This window comes from Lepidochelys kempii, chromosome 13 (genome assembly GCF_965140285.1).
Source record: "Lepidochelys kempii isolate rLepKem1 chromosome 13, rLepKem1.hap1, whole genome shotgun sequence".
Taxonomy (NCBI): domain Eukaryota; kingdom Metazoa; phylum Chordata; order Testudines; family Cheloniidae; genus Lepidochelys; species Lepidochelys kempii.
The window spans coordinates 24,261,070-24,283,995 of record NC_136392.1 but is presented as its reverse complement, the minus strand read 5'-3'; the positions used below and the strand labels follow the sequence as shown (position 1 = coordinate 24,283,995).

The window sequence follows — 22,926 nt, the reverse complement described above, 5'->3', positions numbered from 1 at the left end:
GCAAAACTGGACTGGAGATCTCAAGAAAAAAGGATCTGTCATATGATTTCACAAATGTCCTACTGCCAGTCACCTGGCAATACCACAAGAACAGGCTTGTTAAGAGTGTTTTAGCATTTACAGGTCCGGTCGCGGGTGGAAAGCAATGGGCAAAGATGAAGAACAATGTGTACAAGTATTGAACTAGGCTCTTCTGAACCACAAAGTTTAGCTTGAGTTTTGGCAGGAGTGGCGGAAGCACCCTAAAAGTGCATGTGTGGGGGGACCCACGGATGCCCGAACCGTGGCCCTGCCCCCCAGTGCCGTGCCGCCCCCTAAGGCTCCCTTCTCACTGCCCTGTCTCCCCGAGCCCCTGCCCCCTCTGCTCCTGAGGCCCTGCTCCCATGTTGCCTCTTCCCCCAAAGACCCTGCCTCCGTTTGCTCCTCTCTACCCCCTCCCCCTGTTGTTCATCCTTATGGCTGGTAAAACGTGCCCTCCCACTTTAAAAAGTGTGTGTGGGGTGAGGGCGGCATGACCTCCCTCTCACCCTCCCCTTCCTGTTCTGGCATTCCTGGTTTTGGGTGAAGATTCACTCTGGATTGTACTTACAGTTGTTCACCCATTCCTATGCAGTTTCCCTTTTTCCTCACAACTTTTCTGCCTGTTTTGAATAGCAACTGGGGGTACCCAAAGCTCCTTTGACCTGTGAATAAGGCTGCTTGACTGAGCTATTAGAAATCCACCTACCTGTGCAGCATCCATCTCGTTCAGCATCACTATGGAGGAGCAGTTGTAATCAAACACCAGCCTCCAGAAATCTGGTACAGTGTTGGGTAAAGGGTGCTGGGTAACAATAAAGGCAGCAGGTTGCTTGTGGCTCTAACAAAAGAAGAAGATTAGTTAAAAAAATCAATCCACTTTTATTCAGCTGATTATTAAACCTGGGAGGCTAAGGCTATGCAATCTGAGCTATTTAACTAGATTATACAAATCAGACACCCTCTCCTTGTTAACACTGTGCCATGAATGAAGCCCTCATAATGGGATCCTTTTGCTCCCAATGAACACATTTCATTAGAGAAGTGGCACAAGAACAGGAATTGTGCAAATAAATTATTTACGTTTTGGGAGTCAGCAAGTAACAATAATATTAATTAAAATGAAGAAAGATAACTGCTGGAAGCAGAACGTTTCTTCTTTTTGCGGCAGTAGACTCTAAGGACCAGTCAGGTCCTCACTGATTTTGTTTCCTGGAAGCGGAAAACTAGAGTTTGCACATTCAGATTTGAGAGCATCCACTCAGGGACGGAATGTGGGGACTGTTCTGAGCACTAGGCTCTGGAGCGCTCTTCCTGACTCTGTTCTGGGACTTTTGTGCAAGTCACTTGACCTCAGCATGTGTAAAATGGTTAGAATGATACTTCCCTCCCTCTGAAGAGTGTTGAGAGGCTTAATGGATGTTCGTTAAGTACTTTGAGATCACAGGATGAAAGGCGATTACAAATGCAAACTACTATTCCTCTTTGGGCGCCGCAGACAGTGCTTAGGTAAATCCATAAACTATAGGATTTTGCCTACTGCCTCTCAGGGAGATGGAGAGATGGTCTCCCCTTGGAGTAGGCAGCGTCTTCACTAAGTGCTATAGTGGCACAGCTGCGGTGTAAGTGTAGACAAGCCCTCAGTCTCTTGTGGGGACTGGATGAGCCATCGTTCCACCAAGTGTGTGTGTGGGGGGAGGGCAGGGGAGGAGGTAGAGAGAAGAGTAAAAGAAGAGAGAGCTTTCCTGAAGTTACAGACATGGAATGGATCCTCTTCTTTCTCGGTGTCTACATTTCATGACCCAGGAACATGGGCAGGGGCAAGCCTATGCCTTGTTGATTTGGGTAGGGGTTGTAAAGCCAGTTTGCAGCTTATGGTATTGGAGAGACCAGACCACCAGAGGCAAGAGCAGTCAAAAAAGCAGGGGATAGAGTGTGGGAATTTATTTGTATGCTAACTAAGTCTAAAAATGATGCAACAGTTTCACATTCTGCTATCCTAAATAGCACAGATCCCTTCCATTCTCTCTTTTGTGGAGGTTGCTGCTAGAACTGCATGCTGGACACAAAACAGCTTCTGCTTAGTGAAGAAGCAAGCCCCTCATTCTCTCACTCTCTGCTATTAGATAATGGAGATGTGTCTTCGATGACAGTGTCTCCAATTCATTTGGACAAAACTGGATATTGTGTCTGATCCCATTTCTAGGCTTGTTTTGTGCCAGAGCAAGCCCATAGATTGTACCACCGGTTGTACAATCCATTCAACTTAACAGCTGTTAGAAGACAGGTCCATTTGATGGAGGTTTGAAGATGGGAAACTGTGGTGCTGGTGGGGCAAATTAATAAATTGCACCCCCTCCACCCATCCTGGGTAGAGATGGGGAGTCAGTGTTAGCCCCATTTCACAGCTGAGGAAACCAAAGCACAGAGACATTAAGTAGTTATTCAGGAAGCTTGGGGCAGAGCAGGGAGTACGACGAAGGTCTATTGATTCCAAGTCCTCTGCCTGAACCACAAGACTGTGACAACTTCTTAAAGGTCTGAGTTTGAGACTTGGGCATGGTCCCTTGCTTCTGTACTAGGCCAGATTTGGGCCCATTCTCTAACACAGTGGCATGTCTGATAGATCCTTATTTTCAAAGAAGTTGGAGGTTCGTGCCTCCAGAACTCAATCAGCAATCCATTCCAAGGATAACGTCACCCCTTCTACCAAGATAAACATTCAACATTACCCCAGCGATTGGATTTTTTTTCTCCCCCAGTTGGAGGAAAGTTGCTGCCACCTTGTGATAATACACAGAGCATGCTGAAACTCAGATGAGAGGGAAAATAATAATGGAGGCACTTGCAACAGATACCCATGGGAAATGACTAATGGGAGAAGTAAAAATGAGCAGCACTGAGATCATGTGACCTCTCTTAGAGCAAGGAAGGTAGCCTGCCAGGCTTCACAACACATGGAAAGAACTAGTGACTCATATAAAGGCAAGATGGGATGGATTGGCTATTCTAGGTGCAACATTGACAAACCAGAAGCCAGCTTCTGCCAAGGCTTTAGGCCTCAGCTCAGCACTGACAAATTCATTGCTGGAAACCAGTCTGTTTCCCCTGTGTGTTGGTATGGTTAAGATGGGGATTGGATTTATAATAATGTGTTTAGACTTTATGAAATGCTGTAAATTGTAAATCTCACCTATAAATCTTTATCACATGCTATAAGGTAATATTTAAGTTTTTTGCCTTACAACTATCAAAAAAATATTTGCCCTGAAACTGTCAACTGTCAGAAGGGATCATCTCCTGCTCATTAAGAAGGCTATCAACTAAATGGGCCATTGTGAGACATCACAAAGACTGTTAATTGCCCCTTGACATCCATGAAGAGGTTACATGCAAAAAGGCTCATCCCATCAGCCTGAATTCTAGAAGAAGGAAATAAAGGCTGGCGAACAAGAACATTTTTCATTTCTTTTTTGCTGTTTGGATCCTGACAGAACCACTCCAGACAGTGACACTAGGATTCATGATGTGTTTAAGACTACACACAATAGGCTAGTGAAGAAAGGAAGGAATTCCACCCCAAGGTTCCATCTCCCCCAGGAAAAAACATTAGTGATAAGGGATTCTGGATGTTTCAGGCTGCGTTTATCCCAAGAGCACTGACTTGCTCTCTCTGTAAAGTGGTAAATAAAGAAAGGGAAAAAACATCAGCTGAATGGATTGATTTCAATGGCAGATGAAACAATTTGTTTACATGAAATAGTGCATTGGCATAAAAGGTGCCACAGAAATGCAAGATGTTGTTATGTTTTAGGTGTTGGCATGGGGCGCCCTTGACATCAGACAACTGCAAAACCAGAGCAAAACCCATTGTGGTTCTGCAGATTTGCCACATTCTCAACTTAACCCCTTAAAAGACAGGAACATCACTATCCAAAACAAAAACAAAACCCCAAACCAACTCCCTATGTTTGTTGGAAGAAATGACACCTTGTGTCAGATTTACAAATACTCCGATAGCAATGTCCTTTCCAGGCACCCCTGCCCAAAGGTCTCTGGGTAACTTAGCAAATGGAAACCATCACTATTATTTACAATAAAGAAGTGACCTGCCCAACTAGATTCTACTGGGCAAAGAAAGTGAGGGGGAGAGAGAAAACAGCCCCAGACACAGGTTTACAACAACCTCACGCAGGCCCTTAGGCTCTGACATGTGGGGCACATCTGATTCCTCTGCCAACACTCTTCCCTCTATATGCTCAGATCAAAGGGTTGTTGGGTTCCCAGCGCATTGCAACTTTTTTTTTTAAATACTGTTGCCTATGCAGCTTCTCCACCCGCCTGCCTACCCCTTCATGAGAGCACCCCAGGCTTTTCTCCCCTGAGCCCATCGGTCAAGAAAGATCTCTGCCAAGGAAACGTGAAGGCATCAAAAATGTCCTCAGAACACCACTGATGCATTCCTGCACGTTTATGAACGTGCAGAGGCGCTGGCTTCCTCCGGGCCCCGGGGGTGCTCAATCCCCTGCTCCGCCCCAGGCCCCGCCCCCACCCAATGCCTTCCCTCAAGCCTCCACCCCCTCCCTGCCTCTTTCCCCCATCCCATCCCACTCCTTCTCCCAAGCCCCCACCCTTGCCCCGCCTTTTACTGCCCCACCTCTTCCCGCCCAGTTTGGCCCCCTCCCCCAAGCGCGTCCCATCCCCTCTTCAGTGCCTCCCTCCCAGCACCTCCTGCATGCCGGGAGGCACTGGAGTGGGCGGGAGGCACTGGGAGGGAGGGGGAGGAGTTGATCGGTGAGGCCAGCAGCAGACAGGAGGTACTGGGTGGGAGGGGAGGAGCAGGCTGCCGGTGGGTGCTCAGCACCCAATAATTTTTTTTCCATGGGACAATCAGCATGGTGCTGCTCTAGTTGCAAGATATCAGCAAAAGGAACCCCGAAAAACAAGCATAGCTTGTGTATGACCGATTTCTCACAAGCATGGAAATGAACTGATGCCTAACAAACCTGACACAAATTGAGACTGGTGCCATTGCTAACAGTGCCTGTAGGTTGTGCTTACATCCATGAGTGCAGCGTTGATGTAGTTGCTTGATTCGCCATCCACAGAGATAAGGAAAGGGAGGCACCGGTCCAAGGGCAGCACATCCATGCAGCGATTTTTGTCATGGTTTCTTGGCAAGAGGCCAATGCTGCAGTCTTCTGGCCGAACACGCGGCGTCACAATGTTGAGGGTCTGTAATTGGAGGACAGAGAGGTACAGGCAAAGCCTCTTAGAGTTCCAAAAGGGACGCCCTTAAACATCGAGTACAGATACTCAACATGCTCTGTAGCCTTTACTTTCAATTTTGAAAAGACTCACAAAGCTGAGATCCGGATGTGAAGCTTCCCCAAGTATGGAGCTGTTTGGATGCAGGACTTTAGATTCACCCTTGGGTGAATACCATCTGGTCCTGGTGACTTACTACTTTTTAATTGATCAATTTGTTCTAAAATCTCCTCCACTGACACATCAATTTGGGGCAGTACTTCAGATTCCACTCCCCATCCCCCCCGCAAAAAAAAAACTAGTTCTGACATGGGTATCTCCCCAACATCCCCTGCAGTGAGGACTGATACAAAGAATTCTCTGCAATGGCTTTGTCTTCCTTGAGTGTCCTTTTAACACCTTTGTCATCTAGTGGCTCCACTGTGTGTTTGGCAGGTTTCCTGCTTCTGATGTTCATCTTCACAATTAACCATCCAATTCTAAGACACCAGATCAGGTTTAATGGCACTTTTCTGTTTTCTCATTTAGATTACAGTTGCTGTCATGGTTACAGGGCTGGACACACTTCTGACCCACTGTCTGAGTGTACCCCCACTGGTGTCAGGCCTTGTGCCTTTACCTTCCCTGGGGCTGGAATCGTGATTCTCACACCTATCTGTCATCCTGGACTATGGTATTCTGTTAGTGCTTACCCAACAGGACCAGCTAGGTTCAGAACCTGCAAGTCTTCCCTGCAGGTCCAAATGGGTTTGGAACCGTGGTTCTTTGCCTGGGCAGTCAATGACCAGTGGTGAATATAGTGAATAGACAGCCTTCTTAAATCAGAATATTGTTTTATCTTAACAGTAGCAATAAAGTGTAACATAAGTGAACAAGGATTATAAAGCAACAAAAAGTCTACATGCGTGTTGATATTAGCTAGGGTCTGGCCATCCTCTGGTAGAGACCTGAAGCAGGTCTCTCTTTCCTAGGCACCCCTAATGTCTGGGTCTGGGGGTCAGTCTTTTCCACTTAGCTGTCTCTCACCCTGCTGGAGGGAGTATCTCCTTTTAAACCTAGACAACGTCTTTATTCTCCGGTGTTCTCAACCTTCCCCTCTGCTGTCAAACTAGTCCCGTGAGCTCAGTAGGGGGTTGAAGGGAGAACACCAAAGTGGATGCCTCTTGCACTATTTTCTTAAGTGTTGGTAGGTGGATGGCTATGTGAAGCTATAGTTCTTCTTCCTGCTTGCATGCAGACAACCTTTTCTTAAACTCCCTTCTGACTATCAAACAAACTTCCAGAAGACACAGAATTGATAAATTATTGCAGAGGAGCTGCACGAATGCCACAGTGGGACATTACTGCAGCAAACTTAGGATCTAGACCATGAACTTCAAACCATCTGAAAATGCAGGGATGACTGAATCTGTGATTCCATCAGTACCTTAGATAAAATGTTACTGTTTGTCCCTAAATTCAAAAGTTCACTCAGGCCTGTCCACGATGGAGTTCCATTTCTAGATGGTCTGGCAGAAAGAACAATGTATCTCAAATCCCTTATGAAAACACACCTCTGCCAGGATGCCCATGGTAAGCTGAGTAATGAAAATGCCAGCGCAGGAGCCCAGTTAGCAATTCATCAGTATCTTTTCCACTTGTCCAATAAACAAATATACATGTTTAAGCCTCTAAACTGTACACTCAGCTAAGGATATCTGCAACCCTGTATTCCTGTTAATAGTATGGTCTTCCCCTGCTGTCCCCCCACCGTTGTGTTCGAGCCCTCTCCCCCCCCACCCCCCGCCCATTACATCTTACTCCCATTCAGACAATAAAAGCTACTTGAGGCACGGCCTGATGTTTCTGCGATGCTCAGACAATGAGGTTCCACCCATCCAGAAAACTCTTGGTGCTATTGAAACAACAATTATTATGATATAATAATAATAATAATTAATAATAAATCTATAGCTATCTCAACTGGTTCATAAAGATGGCAGCTACTTATATTTTTTTGCATCCCTCCCTGTTCTTACTAAGTACAAACGATTAGGGCTGAGAAGAATGGTGTGTGTAAGTGATGTCCTGTAAACACAGCTTTCTACAAATAGATGGAGAAGGACGCTCTTAAGCCAACTAAAGAATTCCCTTCCCACAAGAGCTGCCAGTCTCCCACAGCTTGTAAAGCAAGTGAGCAGGACACAAATCTGTCTCGCTCAGATCCTGGCAAAATAAGCATAAACAGCGGTGTCATTGTTTAAAAGCACTACATTTCAGAAAACTGGGCTTTGGTTCATTTGACAGGTAAGATGTCCAGAACCAGAAATCCTGTACAAAACACGGGCCACTTGTGAAAAGCAGATGCATTAATGGCATTGCCAGTCATTGGGATTCAAATTACAGTTTTGCTGTACCCAAATCTTGGTAAATATATGCCATGTATTAAAAGAAAGGATACGATCTCACTTTGTGTATGGAGGGTTGAGAGCTGGGAAGGCAGAAAACCATCTAATTCCAATCTGGCACCACAGTAGCCATCACTTAAAACTGCAGAATATTATTGCTGTAGGTTGGTGCTGGCCGAGACACTACATTGCAGTGGAGATTTGCTGCAGGTAGAGAGTTCTGCACTTTGCTGTTAATGGCTAGTCTGGATAACTTCTGAATTAATGAATGCCAAAGTCCCTCCCTCCCTCTTTCCTTTCAAAGACTTGCCTTTCCCATGAACTAGAGTTGGCTGAAAACACAAAAAGTGATTCAGAAATATTCCAGGGAATAAGTGCAGTGTGTTCAGCCCACCATTATTTGTGGGGTCATTGTTCATTGTTGCTGAGCAGCCACCAGGTATTTGTGAAAATGTTTGTGCAGCCTCAAAGTTTATTCCATTTTAGCACAAATGATTCTGCACCTGAAAATCTGCACTGGAAAGTGCATTACTCCTGGCTTGTGATTCTCCTTTATACAAAATTTCAGTCATCCAATCAGGGTGGAGAAAGAATCCCATGCAACTTGGACAATCACTCATCAACAGCACAGTCAAAGTCAACCGTTAATAAATGACCCACACACTGACATTTTTTCACATAAACTATGTAGTGAAAGAAAGAACAAAAATATTTGTTGAAATTAGGATTGGGCCACGAATGGAGCAAAGTGCAATATTAGCAGTGAACATTATACCCACTTTTGGACTACTGGCAATCATGAAATAAGATAAAGCAACTGATAAAACACATATGCAAAACATCAACTGCTATTGGTGCAGACAAGAAAAGGGCCAGGTGCTCTTACCTGAAATTCATCTTTTATCTGGCTGGAATTTGTCTGTGGATCCAGTCGGCTGATATTGTAATATATGGATCGGAACTCACAAACCGGAATTGCTGTGTTGCCACAAAGACATGCCTCTAGAATGGCATCATGTACAAAGACGTACTGCTCCTGCACAGAGCACAGGGACAAGATGTTGCAAATTAACCCCATTCTAAATAAATATCACAAAATTTCACAGTAAACTTAAATACCATGGAATTGTAAATGCTGATTCTGTTTAAATTGTGCTCACTACAGATTTTTAAATGTGAGTGTGTGTGTGCACGCACATGCATGCATGTTGTGGAAGATACAACTTGATGAGCTCCCTCCACCAGTTGCTGAGTGCATAGCTACTGCTGATGAGAGGCTGGTCTTAGCCCTGAATTCCTTCTGCCAAGATGGCCTGGTTAGTATTGTTCTTTGTACAAAATAATTTTACCAGATAATTTAAAAAAGAAAACTTGGATCTTATAGTTGGAACCAGTTCTCTACTCCTCAGGGGTGACTGCATCCCTTAATTCAGTTATAATAACCTGCAACACAGGAATAGATGACACTACTCCAGCAATGTTTCCAGTGAGCAACAAAAGCCCGAGATCCATATATACACTCCCTGTGCCATAGATTTGTGCAGAATGTGTCTCATCAGCACAAATGTTCAAGCAGGACAAAATTCAAGTGCACTCATTATGCCCAGAAAATTCTACATTTGTGCATGTAAATGGGCAGTTTGCTGATTCAAACGGGGAAATTCTGCTTGCAGATGGGTCACAAGATGCGCAGTTACAGGTTTTTGCAAGCACAACAGCATTTTGTGAGGGAATCTGTTTTGCCCACCATTAAAAATGTGGCTTGTACAACCCCTTTCAAATTTAAACATAAAATGCGAAGCCTCTGGACCCCAGAGACATAATGGAGGGAAAAAGTCAGTGTAAACACTTAGTCTAGGACAAGGATCCCACAAATAGGTTAGGAGCAATTATACCCTGGTGGTACTGTTGCAGTAAAAACAACAATAGATGCACCAATGGCTCTATTCCATCTCTCTGTTCTGTAATGGACTTCGGATTACTGGTCATTTGAAAGATGCATGGTTTTCCACATGGTAAATAGAGTGTTCTTTAAAGAGACTATATCCTGGTAATGGAGTCCAGCAGAATTATAATTGTTCCCCTCTTTTCTATGCTCTATCGTCCTGATTCAGCAAGGTAATTAAGTACATATCCAGCTTCAATCAAGTGACTAGTTTCACTGACGTCAATAGGTCCATGTACGTGCTTCAAGTATGTGCATGTACTTAGGTAGCTGGCTGAGTCAGACTCTTTAATACTTTGGATTGATTAGGGAAATGTATTTTGTGGCATATTTCACTTATTTGTTTAGCTACATGTAATTAATTGATATCAAATGAGCATTATGTAAGGGTATGTCTACACTACAAAATTAGGTCAATTTTATAGAAGTCGATTTTTCAGAAGCTATTTTATACAGTCGATTGTGCGTATCCCCACTAAGCACATTAAGTCGGCAGAGTGCGTCCACAGTACAGTGGCTAGCGTTGACTTTCGGAACGGTGGACTGTGGGTAGCTAGTTCCCGCAGTCTTCGCTGCCCATTGGAATTCTGGGTTGAGCTCCCAATACCTAATGGGGCAAAAACATTGTCGCCGGTGGTTTTGGGTACATATCGTCAGTCACCACTCCATCCCTCCGTGAAATGGCAGACAATTGTTTCGTGGCTTTTTTCCTGGGTTAACCACGCAGATGCCATAGCACTGCTAGCCGTCCTCATCAATGGTGTTTTGCTCGCTCTACCGCTTCTGCTGCAACCCTGCAAACTGGAGGCTTCTGCCTCAGGCTGCTCTCCCAGCTGGCAGCACTGCGTGGTCACACCTACCCCTTGCTCCCATGGTTCATGAAGCCTGGAGAGTAGTAAGGAGCCATTCAACTATAGGCTGAGCAAGTGCAAAATGGTGGTATAATGTGCCTTTGGACGTTTAAAAGCTCGCTGGCGCTGTTGGTCATTGTTATTGCTGCTTGCTGTGTGCTCCACAATATCTGTGAGAGTAAGGGGGAGACGTTTATGGCGGGGTGGAAGGTTGAGGCAAATCGCCTGGCATCTGATTTTGAGCAGCCAGACACCATGGTGATTAGAAGAGCACAGCAAGGCGCACTGCACATCACAGAGACTCTGAAAACCAGTTTCATGACTGGCCAGGCTACGGAGTGACAGTTGTGTGTTTCTACTTGATGCAAACCCGCCCCCTTTGTTGATTTTAATTCTCTGTAAGCCAACCACCCTCCCCCCTTTGAAATAAAGTAACTATTGTTTTGAAACCATGCATTCTTTTTTTTAATTAATTTTAAAAAATTGAGATAATGGACAAGGTAGCCGCTGGTGGTTTTGGGTACTTGTCATCAGTGACCCCTCCCTCCCTCCCTCCGTGAAAGCAACGGCAGACAATCATTTCTTGCCCTTTTTCCTGGATTGCCTGCGCATATGCCATAGCACTGCAAGCGGGAGCCCACCCTGATCATCGCTGCAGTTGTGAGCATTGTAAACACCTCGCATTTACGCCAAAATTGGAGATTTTGGCATATATATTGGCATTACATCTTTTGGAATTGAATTCTGATAGCACGAATTCATCTCCCCATACAGCGATCAGATCCAGTTCCTCCCTTTCGGTCCATGCTGGAGCTCTTTTGCGATTCTGGGACTGCATGGTCCCCTGCGCTGATGAGCTTGCCACGTTGGCCAAGCAGGAAATGAAATTCAAAAACTCCCGTGGCTTTTCCTGTGTACCTGACTAGTGCATCTGAGTTGAAAGTGCTGTCCAGAGTGGTCACAGTGGAGCATTCTGGGATAGCTCCCGGAGGCCAATACTGTTGAATTGCGTCCACAATACCCCAAATTCGACCCAGCGATGTAGATTTTAGGGCTAATCCCCCCGTCAGGGAGGAGTACAAAAATAAATTTTAAGAGCCCTTTAAGTCGACCAAAATGGCTTTGTCGTGTCGAGAGGTGCAGGGTTAAATCGACCTAACGCTGGTAAATTCGACCTAAACTCGTAGTGTAGACCAGGGCTAAGGGTTCAGATATTACCATGATAAGTGCAGTATAATAGAAGAGCATAAGGCATGGGGATTCTGATGGGTCAATGCATGCTGCAACATGTGGAAACCTGGTACAATGACACTCAGCAGGACTCATGAGATAGTTTGACACAATGCAAGACAAAAACTGAACAAGGCACCAACAGATGGGTAACAAGGTGCACAATTTATCCTCATGCCTTGGGTACACTCAATATGTGCCTGTACATGGGAACATTTAATACATGCCTACTCAAGTTTAGCTACAAAGAATTCCATGTAACAACCTGGTGGCGGAAACAGGCATTGATTTAACTCACTGATGGGCTCCTCTTGAGCAGAGGCTGACAGGAGGGCTGTAAAACAAGAGAAAATAGTTGCTGGCACCTACCTCTGTCTGTACCAAATTGACCCTCTGGGATCGTAGCTCTCGCACGCAGTTAAATATGTCTACGACACCTTCATTCTCTGCCATGTCAAGCATGATGTCAATGGCAATAAAGCACCCTGTCCTTCCAGCACCAGCGCTGCAAAAAAGAATGAAGCCCTGATCAATAGACCATGAAGAGGCAGGGCTGTCAAGAGGAGAAAAAAAATCTGTGTGTTACAGGCACAGGTGTCTTCCTTCATTAGCTGCCCCTCTGTACTGAAGGACTGGTCTTCTGTGTTGCTGAAATAGCATGAGACATAGGGAGAGCAAGGCTAGGTGGTTTTCTTGGGAAGGGGAAAAGAGAGAGGGGTAAGAAGAAAAATTGTTTCTTGGACACTAATAGGAAGATCAATGAAAAACAATATTCTAGCCCTGTCCAGCAATACTTCCATAAGCACCCGAGCTACAGAACATCTGACTCTGTTGTGAACTGAGACAGAGAGGAAACTCATGCTCTTGTAATTAGAGGCAGCTTCAGAAAATATATTTTGGAAGGGGTTCTCCCATGTGACTTTTAAAAGCACTCTGCCATACTCAGGTGCACATGTTGGAAAGGAGGGGCCAGTTCTCTACTTGCAAGATCCTTCTCCCATTTTAGCTGGTAGGAGTTACATTCGGTACATGGAGAACTGGACCTGGGGTGGGGAGAGTCCAGGGTGGGAATTGTGAGACTGTAGAGAAGGGAGCTTTGGGTTACTCAAGTGCTTAAATTTAGAACCCCCACTGCTTGTGAGACTTGAAACATTCACATGAATGGTGTTGTCAATGAGCCCCCTCTCCCACTGGGGAAGTCATCTGAGTTGTCTAGGTGTGTCAGATAAAGAGAGGAGGAAGTTTCTCCCCATTATCCTAGAGGAAAGGGGCAAACTCAGCTAGAGCCAAGAAAATTTTTGATGTATGAAACTCCAAACAGTGCTGTAAAGCAGGGAGATATGAATGAACATGAATTAATGTGCCAGATTAATCAAGAGCTGAACGGGGGAAGATATTTTTCATTTGCAGAATTTTAATGAATAAGTGGCATTTCCTCTCTCTTTATCTCTCTACTTTTCAAAATTTTAACAAATAGTTATAACATTTCTATATTTAGAGGTCACTGGCAGTCCATAAATATCAAGCGGTGACATTATCCAGCAAGGCATTGGTAGGGAGAATTTGGTAATTATCACTTAGAGCTAGTCATTAAAATTCAAAAGCAGATAAATAACAGAGAGCGAATGGCATTTATTCATTAAAATGTGAAGGATGAAAAATCTCTCCCCTCTTTCTCAGCATTGCTGAATCAGGACCAGTCTCTTTCAAAGGCCAGGCCTGGGTCACAGCTCTGAAAGAGCAGATAGAAACCCAGAGCTACCACCTGCCAGCTCCTGGGGTTTCATTTGTATTTTACTATAAATCTGTCTGCCTGCTAAAAACAGAGGGATTCATTTATTTCCCTTTTTGGGGTGGTCTTGGAATTCATTCTCTCTTCCCTCTTGCCTCATACATGCACTCCCTAAGAGGTATGGGACAACAGTTGTAACTGGCTTATGGTTGATTTGGTTTGGAGGGGAAAGCACGGAACAGCAATTGTGTCCTCGGACCTTGCTAGCTTGAAGTTCCATCTATTCCTCTTCCATAAACAGATATGTTTGCGTGTTTTGTTGGGGTGGAAGCATTGGGGAAACAGCTGCTATATACTATTTCTCTGTTCTGGTAATGTCTTTCTTGCAATGGGATATTGGCAACTCTTGTTCAGTGGTTGGAGGCCACAGTGCTATTATATGTCTATATTAATGCAAATACAAAATCAAATGCAGCTCAATTTTAAAAAAAAAGAATGGATAATTTTGTGACTACCACTTGTATCTGTCCTCACTATGCGGGGTTACCAAGACATCAGCTCATCGTCACACGGTTGAAGAAGGGACTTTTCACCCCATCAGACATTATATAACTGGTTATGTGAATTTTGGAGGTCTGGTGACTCTCTTTAATGCATCTGGCACTGACCTCATACTGGATTTGATGGCCCACTAGTCTGATCCAAACTAACAAAAACAGCGTTCCTATGCTGCAAGGACTTCACTATGTTCCCCAACACAAATACTTACCTGGAGTCATTTTCTAACATTGGCAAGGGTAAGGACTGACAAGTCTGTCAGCAGGAGGCTGTACCTGAAAGGCAGCATGGGTGAGTGGATAGGGAACTGGAGTCAGTCAGGAGATCTGGAATCTGGCTGCCACTGACCGGCTGTATGACCTTGCCCAACTCGCATTACCTCTCTGTTACCCCTGCCCTTTGTCTGTCTCACACATTTTAGCTTGTTCACTCTTCCAGTCAGGGACTGTTTTCTCAAATGTTTGTACAGCGCCTAGCTCTAGGGTGCTCCAGTCTCAGCTGGGGACTCTAGTGGCTACTGTAATACCTATCATAATTATAACAATAACCTGTATAATGCTCAGAGTTAGTGAGCATGTAGTCCAATATTTTGAGCCTTCCCTCTTCTTAAACAAGCAGGTCTTCCTGGTACACTTTGGTCTAAGTTGCTCTTAGGAAGCTACATGGCAGATTTCCAGAATGAAATTAAACTCCCAGGCTCTGGGCTAAGTGAAGGCTAAAAACTATATACAATATTTGGCATCTCCCACTAGGCAGGGGAGCAGGAAGACCGATATCCTGGACTCGATCTTGCCAGTGGCTGAAGAGCAAAAGTAGAAGCTGGGGTACAAGTGTGTACATGCAAAGGTGGTTGAAAGTTCCTTCACTTGATGCTGCTCTAAGTTATGCCAATTGTCACAGAAGGGTGAAATTGCAGCCAAGGATGGGTATCCCAGCCATGCACCATTTCCCTCTGCTACACCAGCAGCATGGAGGGCACTGGGCTAAGAGCCCCTATGGCACCAGAGGATCCTCTTCATTGGAGTGATCCTCCCTGGGCCAATGATGCCAGTTCCACGGCCAGTTTACACCAGCAATGAAGCATAAAGCAGCCACTGCACAATGGAGAACCTGTTCCACTGTGCACAAGTTCACCTCTAAGGCCAGCAAGCTGTATCATTAACAGCAAAAAGTAGAGAGGTGATCACTAGGTTGAAAGAAACAGGAAAAACTTAAGGGGACTGGGACAGAAATGAGCAATGACAGACAAATAGACAGACAGATTGCATACCTGCAGTGCACAACTATAGGCCCCGCCTCAGGCGGATTGAGGAACTTCACCTGCCGAACAAAGCCCAAGAGGCCTGTGGCATAGCAAGGAACCCCGTGGTCTGGCCAGCTGGTAAAGTGGAACTGCCGAATCTCTCGGATCTCATGGTAGCCTTTCTGAGGAGACAATGCAACCTCTATTTTTCTTCCTTCATGTCACAATCACCGTATTTCACTGCATTCTTTACTCATTCAGAGGGCTGAACTACCATTTAAACATAATTATATAAAGCCACATTTCACATACCACTTCTCACTTCTGGAGATTTCAAGGTGAAAGATCAAGAGATTTCACCTTCCACTACAACTGAAGTGTATCACATAAGCCTGAGGATTATGAAAGTGGTTATCCACTACCCATTCACAGTGTATTGTCTTAAATGCAATTTAAAATTAGCTCATCAGTAACGTTATGGGGTAACTTCAGTGCCAGGGTACCTTTGCTCAACCACACCTGCAAAGAGAAACCACTAGTGGTACAAATTCCCAGCTCATTTCCACTCTAGTATCCAGTCTGTTCCATTAATTTTTTTTCCGATGAAGTGAATGTAGTGCTAATGACGGACAGGCCTGGAGACTGAAGGCCATAGAGCAGTTAAGGCACAGGCTGCAAAAGAGAAAGCTTCCCAAAAATCACCCATCAATGCATTTCAACCCTGAGAAGGAGGGATTGCATCTAGTGCTGAGAGGGTAGGTATGTTGTTTCCATACCCATCCTTGGCCTCTGGTGAGGCTACAGACAAGGACATCAGTCACTGTCTGTTCTGATACAGGTACCTGTTCTCTAGGAACTGGACCATCACCACCAGTTTACTCCACACACATGCTGCCAAAGAGCTTCCACTTAGTTACACCATTTTGTCGCTGACATTTTGGGCTATGGCACAGAGATTGCAGGGTTCCATATTCGATTACCAAGCCCTTTGATCTGCCAGACCTGTCTTTGGTTATTTCTTGCCAAACAGTTCAGTGGTTCAACAAAATATGAAATCAGGGCACTAGAAACTGGAACATATTCCAGTGTAGCTGTGATGAGGTTTAATGAATGGTGTGAGTTTTCTTAGAAAGCTTTAAAATTGCTTATCAAGGGTGTGAGGTGTGATTTGGGCAGACCTGCAATGGTCTGTTATTTAGGCTTCCACTTTCCACCGGTGCTTCACAAAAACCTTCCACTAAACTGCAGATTTTGGAAGAATATACATATTTAAACCCTGAACGTTATTTTTTATTTGTTTTTAAAAGGGCCTCTGCCTGGGATCTAATTTTACTGGTGCTTTCCCACCCCCCACCCGCAATTTGCCAGTGTGAATAACTATAGTCACTATTCATGACATGTAGACATCCACCTACTGGATTCATAGATGCATTTAGACATTTGAGTGCTATGAATTGTATCCACAGTTATTTATGCTTTCATCTAATTGCTGATATGAACTTGGAAGATGCTTCATAAAAATCGGATTACTAAGGTAGAAAACAAGTCAAAATTTAACCCTCCCATATCCACAAGCTTCCTGGTGATGTCTGTGTGGAACCATGCTTCAGATCCTAAGTGAGGTGTTATGTCTGAAGTAAAATTGACTGGGGACTTCCTTACCTTTTGTACAGTAAATGTGCGTATGACGTACTCTGCCAATGGCTCTGTCTCAATTAATGTGACTTTAATATCTCCATAGACCTCTGTGTCATCTGGCCAGTATCTAACACATTTCACCTACAAGAAGAAAAAATAGACTGTAGGGATGGGTGCGGTAATGGATTGTGTAATTCAAGTCCAATACAAAAACTGGATCTTTAGTTAATGTTCAAAGAAGTTCACTTAACTGCATAAAAATGTTTTTACATTTGTAATTATTTCTAACATTGTGACTGGGACTGAAATCTGGAGCCCTGACATACTGAAAGTGAGTCTGTTCTCACAAATTTCTCAGCCCAGTTTTGCAGACATAATTGTTTTGACCAATTCAGAGCAGCATCCACATTTCTGAGTACTCATCAGAAAAAGGACCCAACCTTTTCAGTTTTGCCCATCGGTACCAACACATTTCAGTAGCCTGGTGGCTACTTGAAACAGAAACACTGAACAAGGCTGACAGCAGCTGCTCTGACTCACATGGCTACATCTGTTGTGTGTCCTAATCACAAAGCATCTATAGTATAGTGGAGAAACTAACAGCTCAAATACCACCCTTATGCCCGTGGTAACCTCAATCTGGTCAACCCCTCCTGTGTCAGCCGTCTGCCCCTCAGTGTCAGTAAACGAGCAGTTTCTAGAAAGGAGCTCCCCATGTAGTAATTGGCATTTCTGAAGAGATTACTTCAGCATGCAAGGAACCAGTATCCAGAGTAAGTGGGATATGGGGATAATTCTCTCAACATTGTGGCCCAAATAAATTTTTGAAGGAAGGATTTCTGAAACCTCAAACAAGTAAAATTATTTAAAAAAGGGGGTGGGGAGAGAGAACTGGACATTGAGGCGAGAGGAGCTAGGAAGTGGGGAACATAGGGGAGCAGGGTAGGAAACAAGGGTGGGATAAAAGAGATGGGGAAATATGGGATAGAAGACATTGTAATGGGTTAAGAAAAGGAGGAAGTAAAGGCCATTTCAAGGCCATGCAATTTGAATAGGGATTATTCCCTTTGAATTGCTGGGGAAGAGCAAACCCGAACCTTAGTTAGGCTTGCTAGGATCCTCAGAAACAATTAGGCCTACCTGACTGGCACAGCTACTTGGCCCCTTCCAAACCCATTCCCTGGAGCCACAAGCATCTTGGTTATCTTTAAAAGCATAGATTTGCCATGATAAGTTCTCCTATCCTGACTCTTTATACCCCTGGCCCTTGTTTCCACCATTCTCTTTGTACATGGCGCCTAACTGGCGGAGGTGGGGGCGCAGATCCAAACCTTCAAAACCTAGCACCTCTGCTATTCACCATTGATACACTGATCCTTCAACAGTCACTGAGACCAGATTAAAGAAATATCCCATATTCTTGCTCATGTGAACTTTGCAGATAAAGAATAAGTCACATAAATTACACAGAACTCTACTTTGTTTCTGTAGTAAAAGGGTCAGTTTCTCAGCTGGTACAAATTGGTGTAACTCCACTGAATTCAAGAGTTAAACTGATTTATACCAGCTGAGGATCTGGCCCAATATATTTGCATCTAGAGGAAATAAAAACACAATGGGGAAAGGTGCTTACCAGAGATGAGGGGAAGCAGCTAGGAAATAAGAAAATTAGAGTGCAGTTTTAAAGAAGAAACCTGAGTGGTTTAATCTATTATCTTGTTCTTCAAAGTGTAGTCACTGAAAGGCATTTACAAGATACTCAGAACAGTAGAAAGTTACTACGTCTGCTACTATTTTGGCTGCATCTGGTGAGGAAGTGGTGGAGAGCACTGGGAATACAGCCTCCTTACCCTGCCAACTTCCACCAGGTTGGTGACCATGACAACACTTGCAGAATTCTCCTGCCAAATCATTCTCCAGAAATCCTTAACCGTCTCTTGCATGGGACCTGGGGCAGGAGAAGGGAGAAAAAAGGACATCTTAAAAGGGTAGGTTTAATGCCAGCAATCCTTTTCAGCTGTTCTCTGCCTACAGCCCTGTTCACCTTAAATCTCACCCTTCTTACAGGGTATTTCCTTGATCTTCAAGGTGACATCCACTGAACAATACTGACTTGTTTAATAAAACAGATACTCTCTCCAGCAGGGCGGGTGAGATTTTAAGGCTCCAGGACTGCAGAAACTGTGGTGATGGATGCATTATAAGTACTAGAGAGAGATACAGTACGCAAATAGATACATATGATCAATCCAATACATTATGGATGTGCCCCTGTGGCTCTGGGGTTAAGTCACCACAGGAAGTTTATTAGGGCAGAGCGTCTCTGAGCTTGCTTCTCCCTCCTCCCGTACATTGCAGATGAAAGCCTGTTTCCTACCCCAAACCTGTGTCTACTATCACTGTCTCTATGCTCCACCCTCCAGATTCCCTGTACAGCTCTACTCCCTGTACCCGTGTGACCTCAGTCCTCGTCTCTAGTCTGCTTGTATGTATTAAAATCTACCATTGCATAGACATGGAAGGGGCCTGGGAGCAGGCCAGTTCAAGGGGTGGCATAGGTGCAAGGTAGGAGGGAGTGGGCATAACTGGTGGTGAGGGAAGGGGTCCTGGCAAAGGGGTATGGCTGGTAATGGTGTAGCAGGGAATGGGAGGGCAGTAGGGACATCAGGGCTGTGTAGAGGGGAAGCATGGAGAAATAGATATCAATGTTCATAGCTAGCAACATGAATCTTCACGTTGCTGGTATTTTTAAGTGGTGGGAAAGTCCCCCACAAAATCTTCACCAACTTACAGGTGAGGCTGCTCAATTACATTTTCTATCTACTTAGTCCACTGCAAATCCAGGAAGACACCAGTTATGGATGTAGTCATAAACACACCAACCTCCTCCCACAGGCCTGACCATGCAAACAAACACACTCTCAGATTCTTCAGCTCCATAACAAACTCCCTTTCAATTCTGACCCACCTTAATACACAGCCAATTCCTCAATCACATTCCAGTGCACAACTTACTCTGACCTCATTCTTCCTGGACAAATGACTCATTATTGACTTGACTACTACCCATAGGTTTAGATGTTCTTTATGTTAATCTAGCTCTGGTTGTGCATTTGAGTATGTTTCAAATATCCTCACAAGCAGTGTACTGGAATGTGTCTTATTTTATTTTCTGTGCTTGAATACCACTCTATGCTTACAGATATTAAAACACAGGAGATTTACTCTGGCAATGGCTCTTGGATTAGCTTAGCACATCATTGTCTTTAGAGAAATAGTTAGATGCAGGAGACTGCCACTTGCCTTGAGTTGCAATGTAGTGACGAGGCCGGTGGTATCCCTGGGAAAATATAAGAGAAGGGAAAACAAATCAGGAAGGTCCATAAAAATCACACGTCAGAGTGAGCAAACTGGCATGAATTTTACTTCTTCTGGCTAGAATCAGCTGTTGTGCTGTGAATGAGGCACGAGCACTAATGGGTACATAGAAACCCTACATGAGTCACATGGTCCCTTTGAGGAATTACAAATGGCAGGAACTGCTTTAGTCCTCTTTAATAATTCAACTACCATGAAATGTTTGGAGTTTTCATAGCATGGATTTGATGGTACCAGAGAGAAAACAAGAATGAAGCAGTTAATCTCTCTCTAAGGGTCTCTCTACACTTGGAGCTGAGAGGTGTGACCCCCCCAGCCCAAGGAGACATACCCCCACTAGCTCTCATCAAGTTGGTGCACTAAAAATAGAACACAGTCATGGCAGTGCGAGTGATGGGAGGGGCTAGCTGCCCCAGGTACATGCCCGCCAGAGACCCCAGACGTGCGCTCAGGGCAGTTAGCCCATCCCGCTGCTCACACCGGCATGGCTTCATTGTCCTTTTAGCACACTAGTGCACTGAGAGCTAGTGTCAGTATGTCTCCTCAGGATGTGAATCTCCCCCTGGCTACTCGTGTAGAGATAGCCTAAAGAGGTACCACACCCACACGCAGATATGCTGATATGGTTCTCTGTCACGCAAGGTATGTACCCAGCCCTTACATCTATGTAGTTGGCGTTTATGTAGTCTGAGTGAGGGTCTCCATCCAACAGCTGCAGTCTCACTCTTGAATGATCATCTGAAAGATGAAAAGAAAAAGAGTCAAGTCAAAGATGAATAAAAGTACTAAGTGTTTCATGTGTGGTTAAGTGGAGAAGAATATGGCTGTCCTAAGGCAGTGGAAAACACAAGTGGGCAGATGTACTATAACTGAGCTTTCCATTTGCTGCTTTTTGGTTAATTGAACATATACAGCTGTATCAAAGACCATCATGGTGCTATCCATAAATTTGTCCATGATTTCCTTTTGGTATTTAAGGTGTTACCTTTACATCCTGTGGTTACCTTTTATTTATAGTAGGCATTTATTATTCACTGAAGTTAATATAATCTGTTATGAGATTTACACATAACATGAACATTCTTCATTTTCTGGATCTCAGCCTTCATCCTCTTAGGGTATGTCTTCACTACTTGCCAGGTAGTGATCGATCTATCGGGGATTGGTTTATTGCGTCTCATCTAGATGTGATAAATCGATCCCCGAATCAATGCCTGTACTCCACCTTGGCAGAAGGAGTAAGTGGAGTTGATGGGGGAGCCGCCGCGGTCAACTCACTGCTGTGAGGATGGCCAGGTAACTTGAACTAAGATACTTTGACTTCAGCTATGCGAATAGCATAGCGGAAGTTGCGTATCTTTGTTCGAACACTCCCCTCCCCCCCGCACCAGCATAGCCCAGGCCATAGGGAAGTGTCCAGATCACAAAAGCCAACACCACGCTTAGAACTAAATGGTAGCTTTCCTGGTCTGCTCAGAAGAGGGGCCAAGGATTGACAGGACTAGGGAAACTGAGGTGAGAGTTGAGATTAGGATTGTTACAGAAGAGAAAAATAAATGAGGTCACAACAGAGGTATTCAAAATACTGAATATAAAGATGGTAAAACAGTCACTCCTATTTACCTCTCTCATCATATGGAGAAGAGCTCTGTGAAGCTTGAAAGCTTGTCCCTTCCACCAGGAGAAGTTGATCTTACTTCACCCACCTTGTCTATCTCAAGAAACCAATTTTTTTACCTCACCCACCTTGTCTCTCTCAAGAAACAAATTTTTCAATTTTCAATAGAACTGAAGAATACAAAATTTAAAACTGATACCAAGGAACATTCTGTTTACATGGGAATGTACACAGCACAATGAACCTATATAACTCATTGCAACAAGACCACACTGAGGCCAAGAGTTTAGCAGTATTCAGTTACTTTAGATAGGGTAAAAAACTGCATAAACCAATCTCTGCCTGAAGTTACAAACAAACTTCTCCATGGGCAGATTATTCCCGAATTTTGCACTTGAGGATTCTTCCACCTTTCTCTGGAGCAACTGGTGCGGGCCGCTGTCAGAGACAAGATACATTAATGCACTAAGAGTAATACTAGTGTTCTCATAAAGCATCTATAGATTTTTAAATGCTTTACAAAGGAAGGCAAATATCTTTTCTTTTAAATGGGGAAACTCAGACACACAGAGATGAGGTAACCTGCCCAAGATCACACAACAGGTCTGTACTAGAGATGAGGTTAGAACCTGGGTCTCCTGATTCTTAGAACGATTCTAAGAATCAGGAACGATTCTTAGAACGATTCTAAGAACGATTCTTAGAAAGATCTTTTCTTTTAAATGGGGAAACTCAGACACACAGAGATGAGGTAACCTGCCCAAGATCACACAACAGGTCTGTACTAGAGATGAGGTTAGAACCTGGGTCTCCTGATTCTTAGAACTTTCCATTACTGGACCACACTATCTTAAAAGCCTCTAATCTCTGGCAAGCTAAGCTCAAGTTCAAATCAGAGTGTGGGTGAATTCATTTCACATCACAAAATCACCACACATTTTAGCATGAGTGGGAGCATCTGCTTAAGAGCAAGCTCATGCCTACAAAATCCAGGGCTGTGAGAAACTGCTGAAACATTGTAATGACATTTTTTATCATTTGATTTTGCCATATCATCTTC

General features: G+C 44.2%; 1 protein-coding gene across 2 annotated transcripts in view; it reads right to left on the bottom strand.

Annotated features, from left to right (window-relative positions):
* Positions 1-22,926, bottom strand: part of PTPRT (protein tyrosine phosphatase receptor type T) — a 734,569-nt gene that overhangs the window by 7,035 nt on the left and 704,608 nt on the right. For both annotated transcript variants that reach the window (XM_073309805.2, XM_073309804.2), the window contains 9 exons: positions 20,910-20,986; positions 20,174-20,210; positions 18,721-18,818; positions 16,895-17,011; positions 15,260-15,414; positions 12,069-12,204; positions 8,560-8,709; positions 5,080-5,253; positions 728-859 (listed from right to left, as the gene is read on the bottom strand). In XM_073309805.2, the coding sequence (XP_073165906.1) occupies positions 728-859; positions 5,080-5,253; positions 8,560-8,709; positions 12,069-12,204; positions 15,260-15,414; positions 16,895-17,011; positions 18,721-18,818; positions 20,174-20,210; positions 20,910-20,986 (1,076 nt within the window). The remainder of the gene's footprint in view (positions 1-727; positions 860-5,079; positions 5,254-8,559; positions 8,710-12,068; positions 12,205-15,259; positions 15,415-16,894; positions 17,012-18,720; positions 18,819-20,173; positions 20,211-20,909; positions 20,987-22,926) is intronic.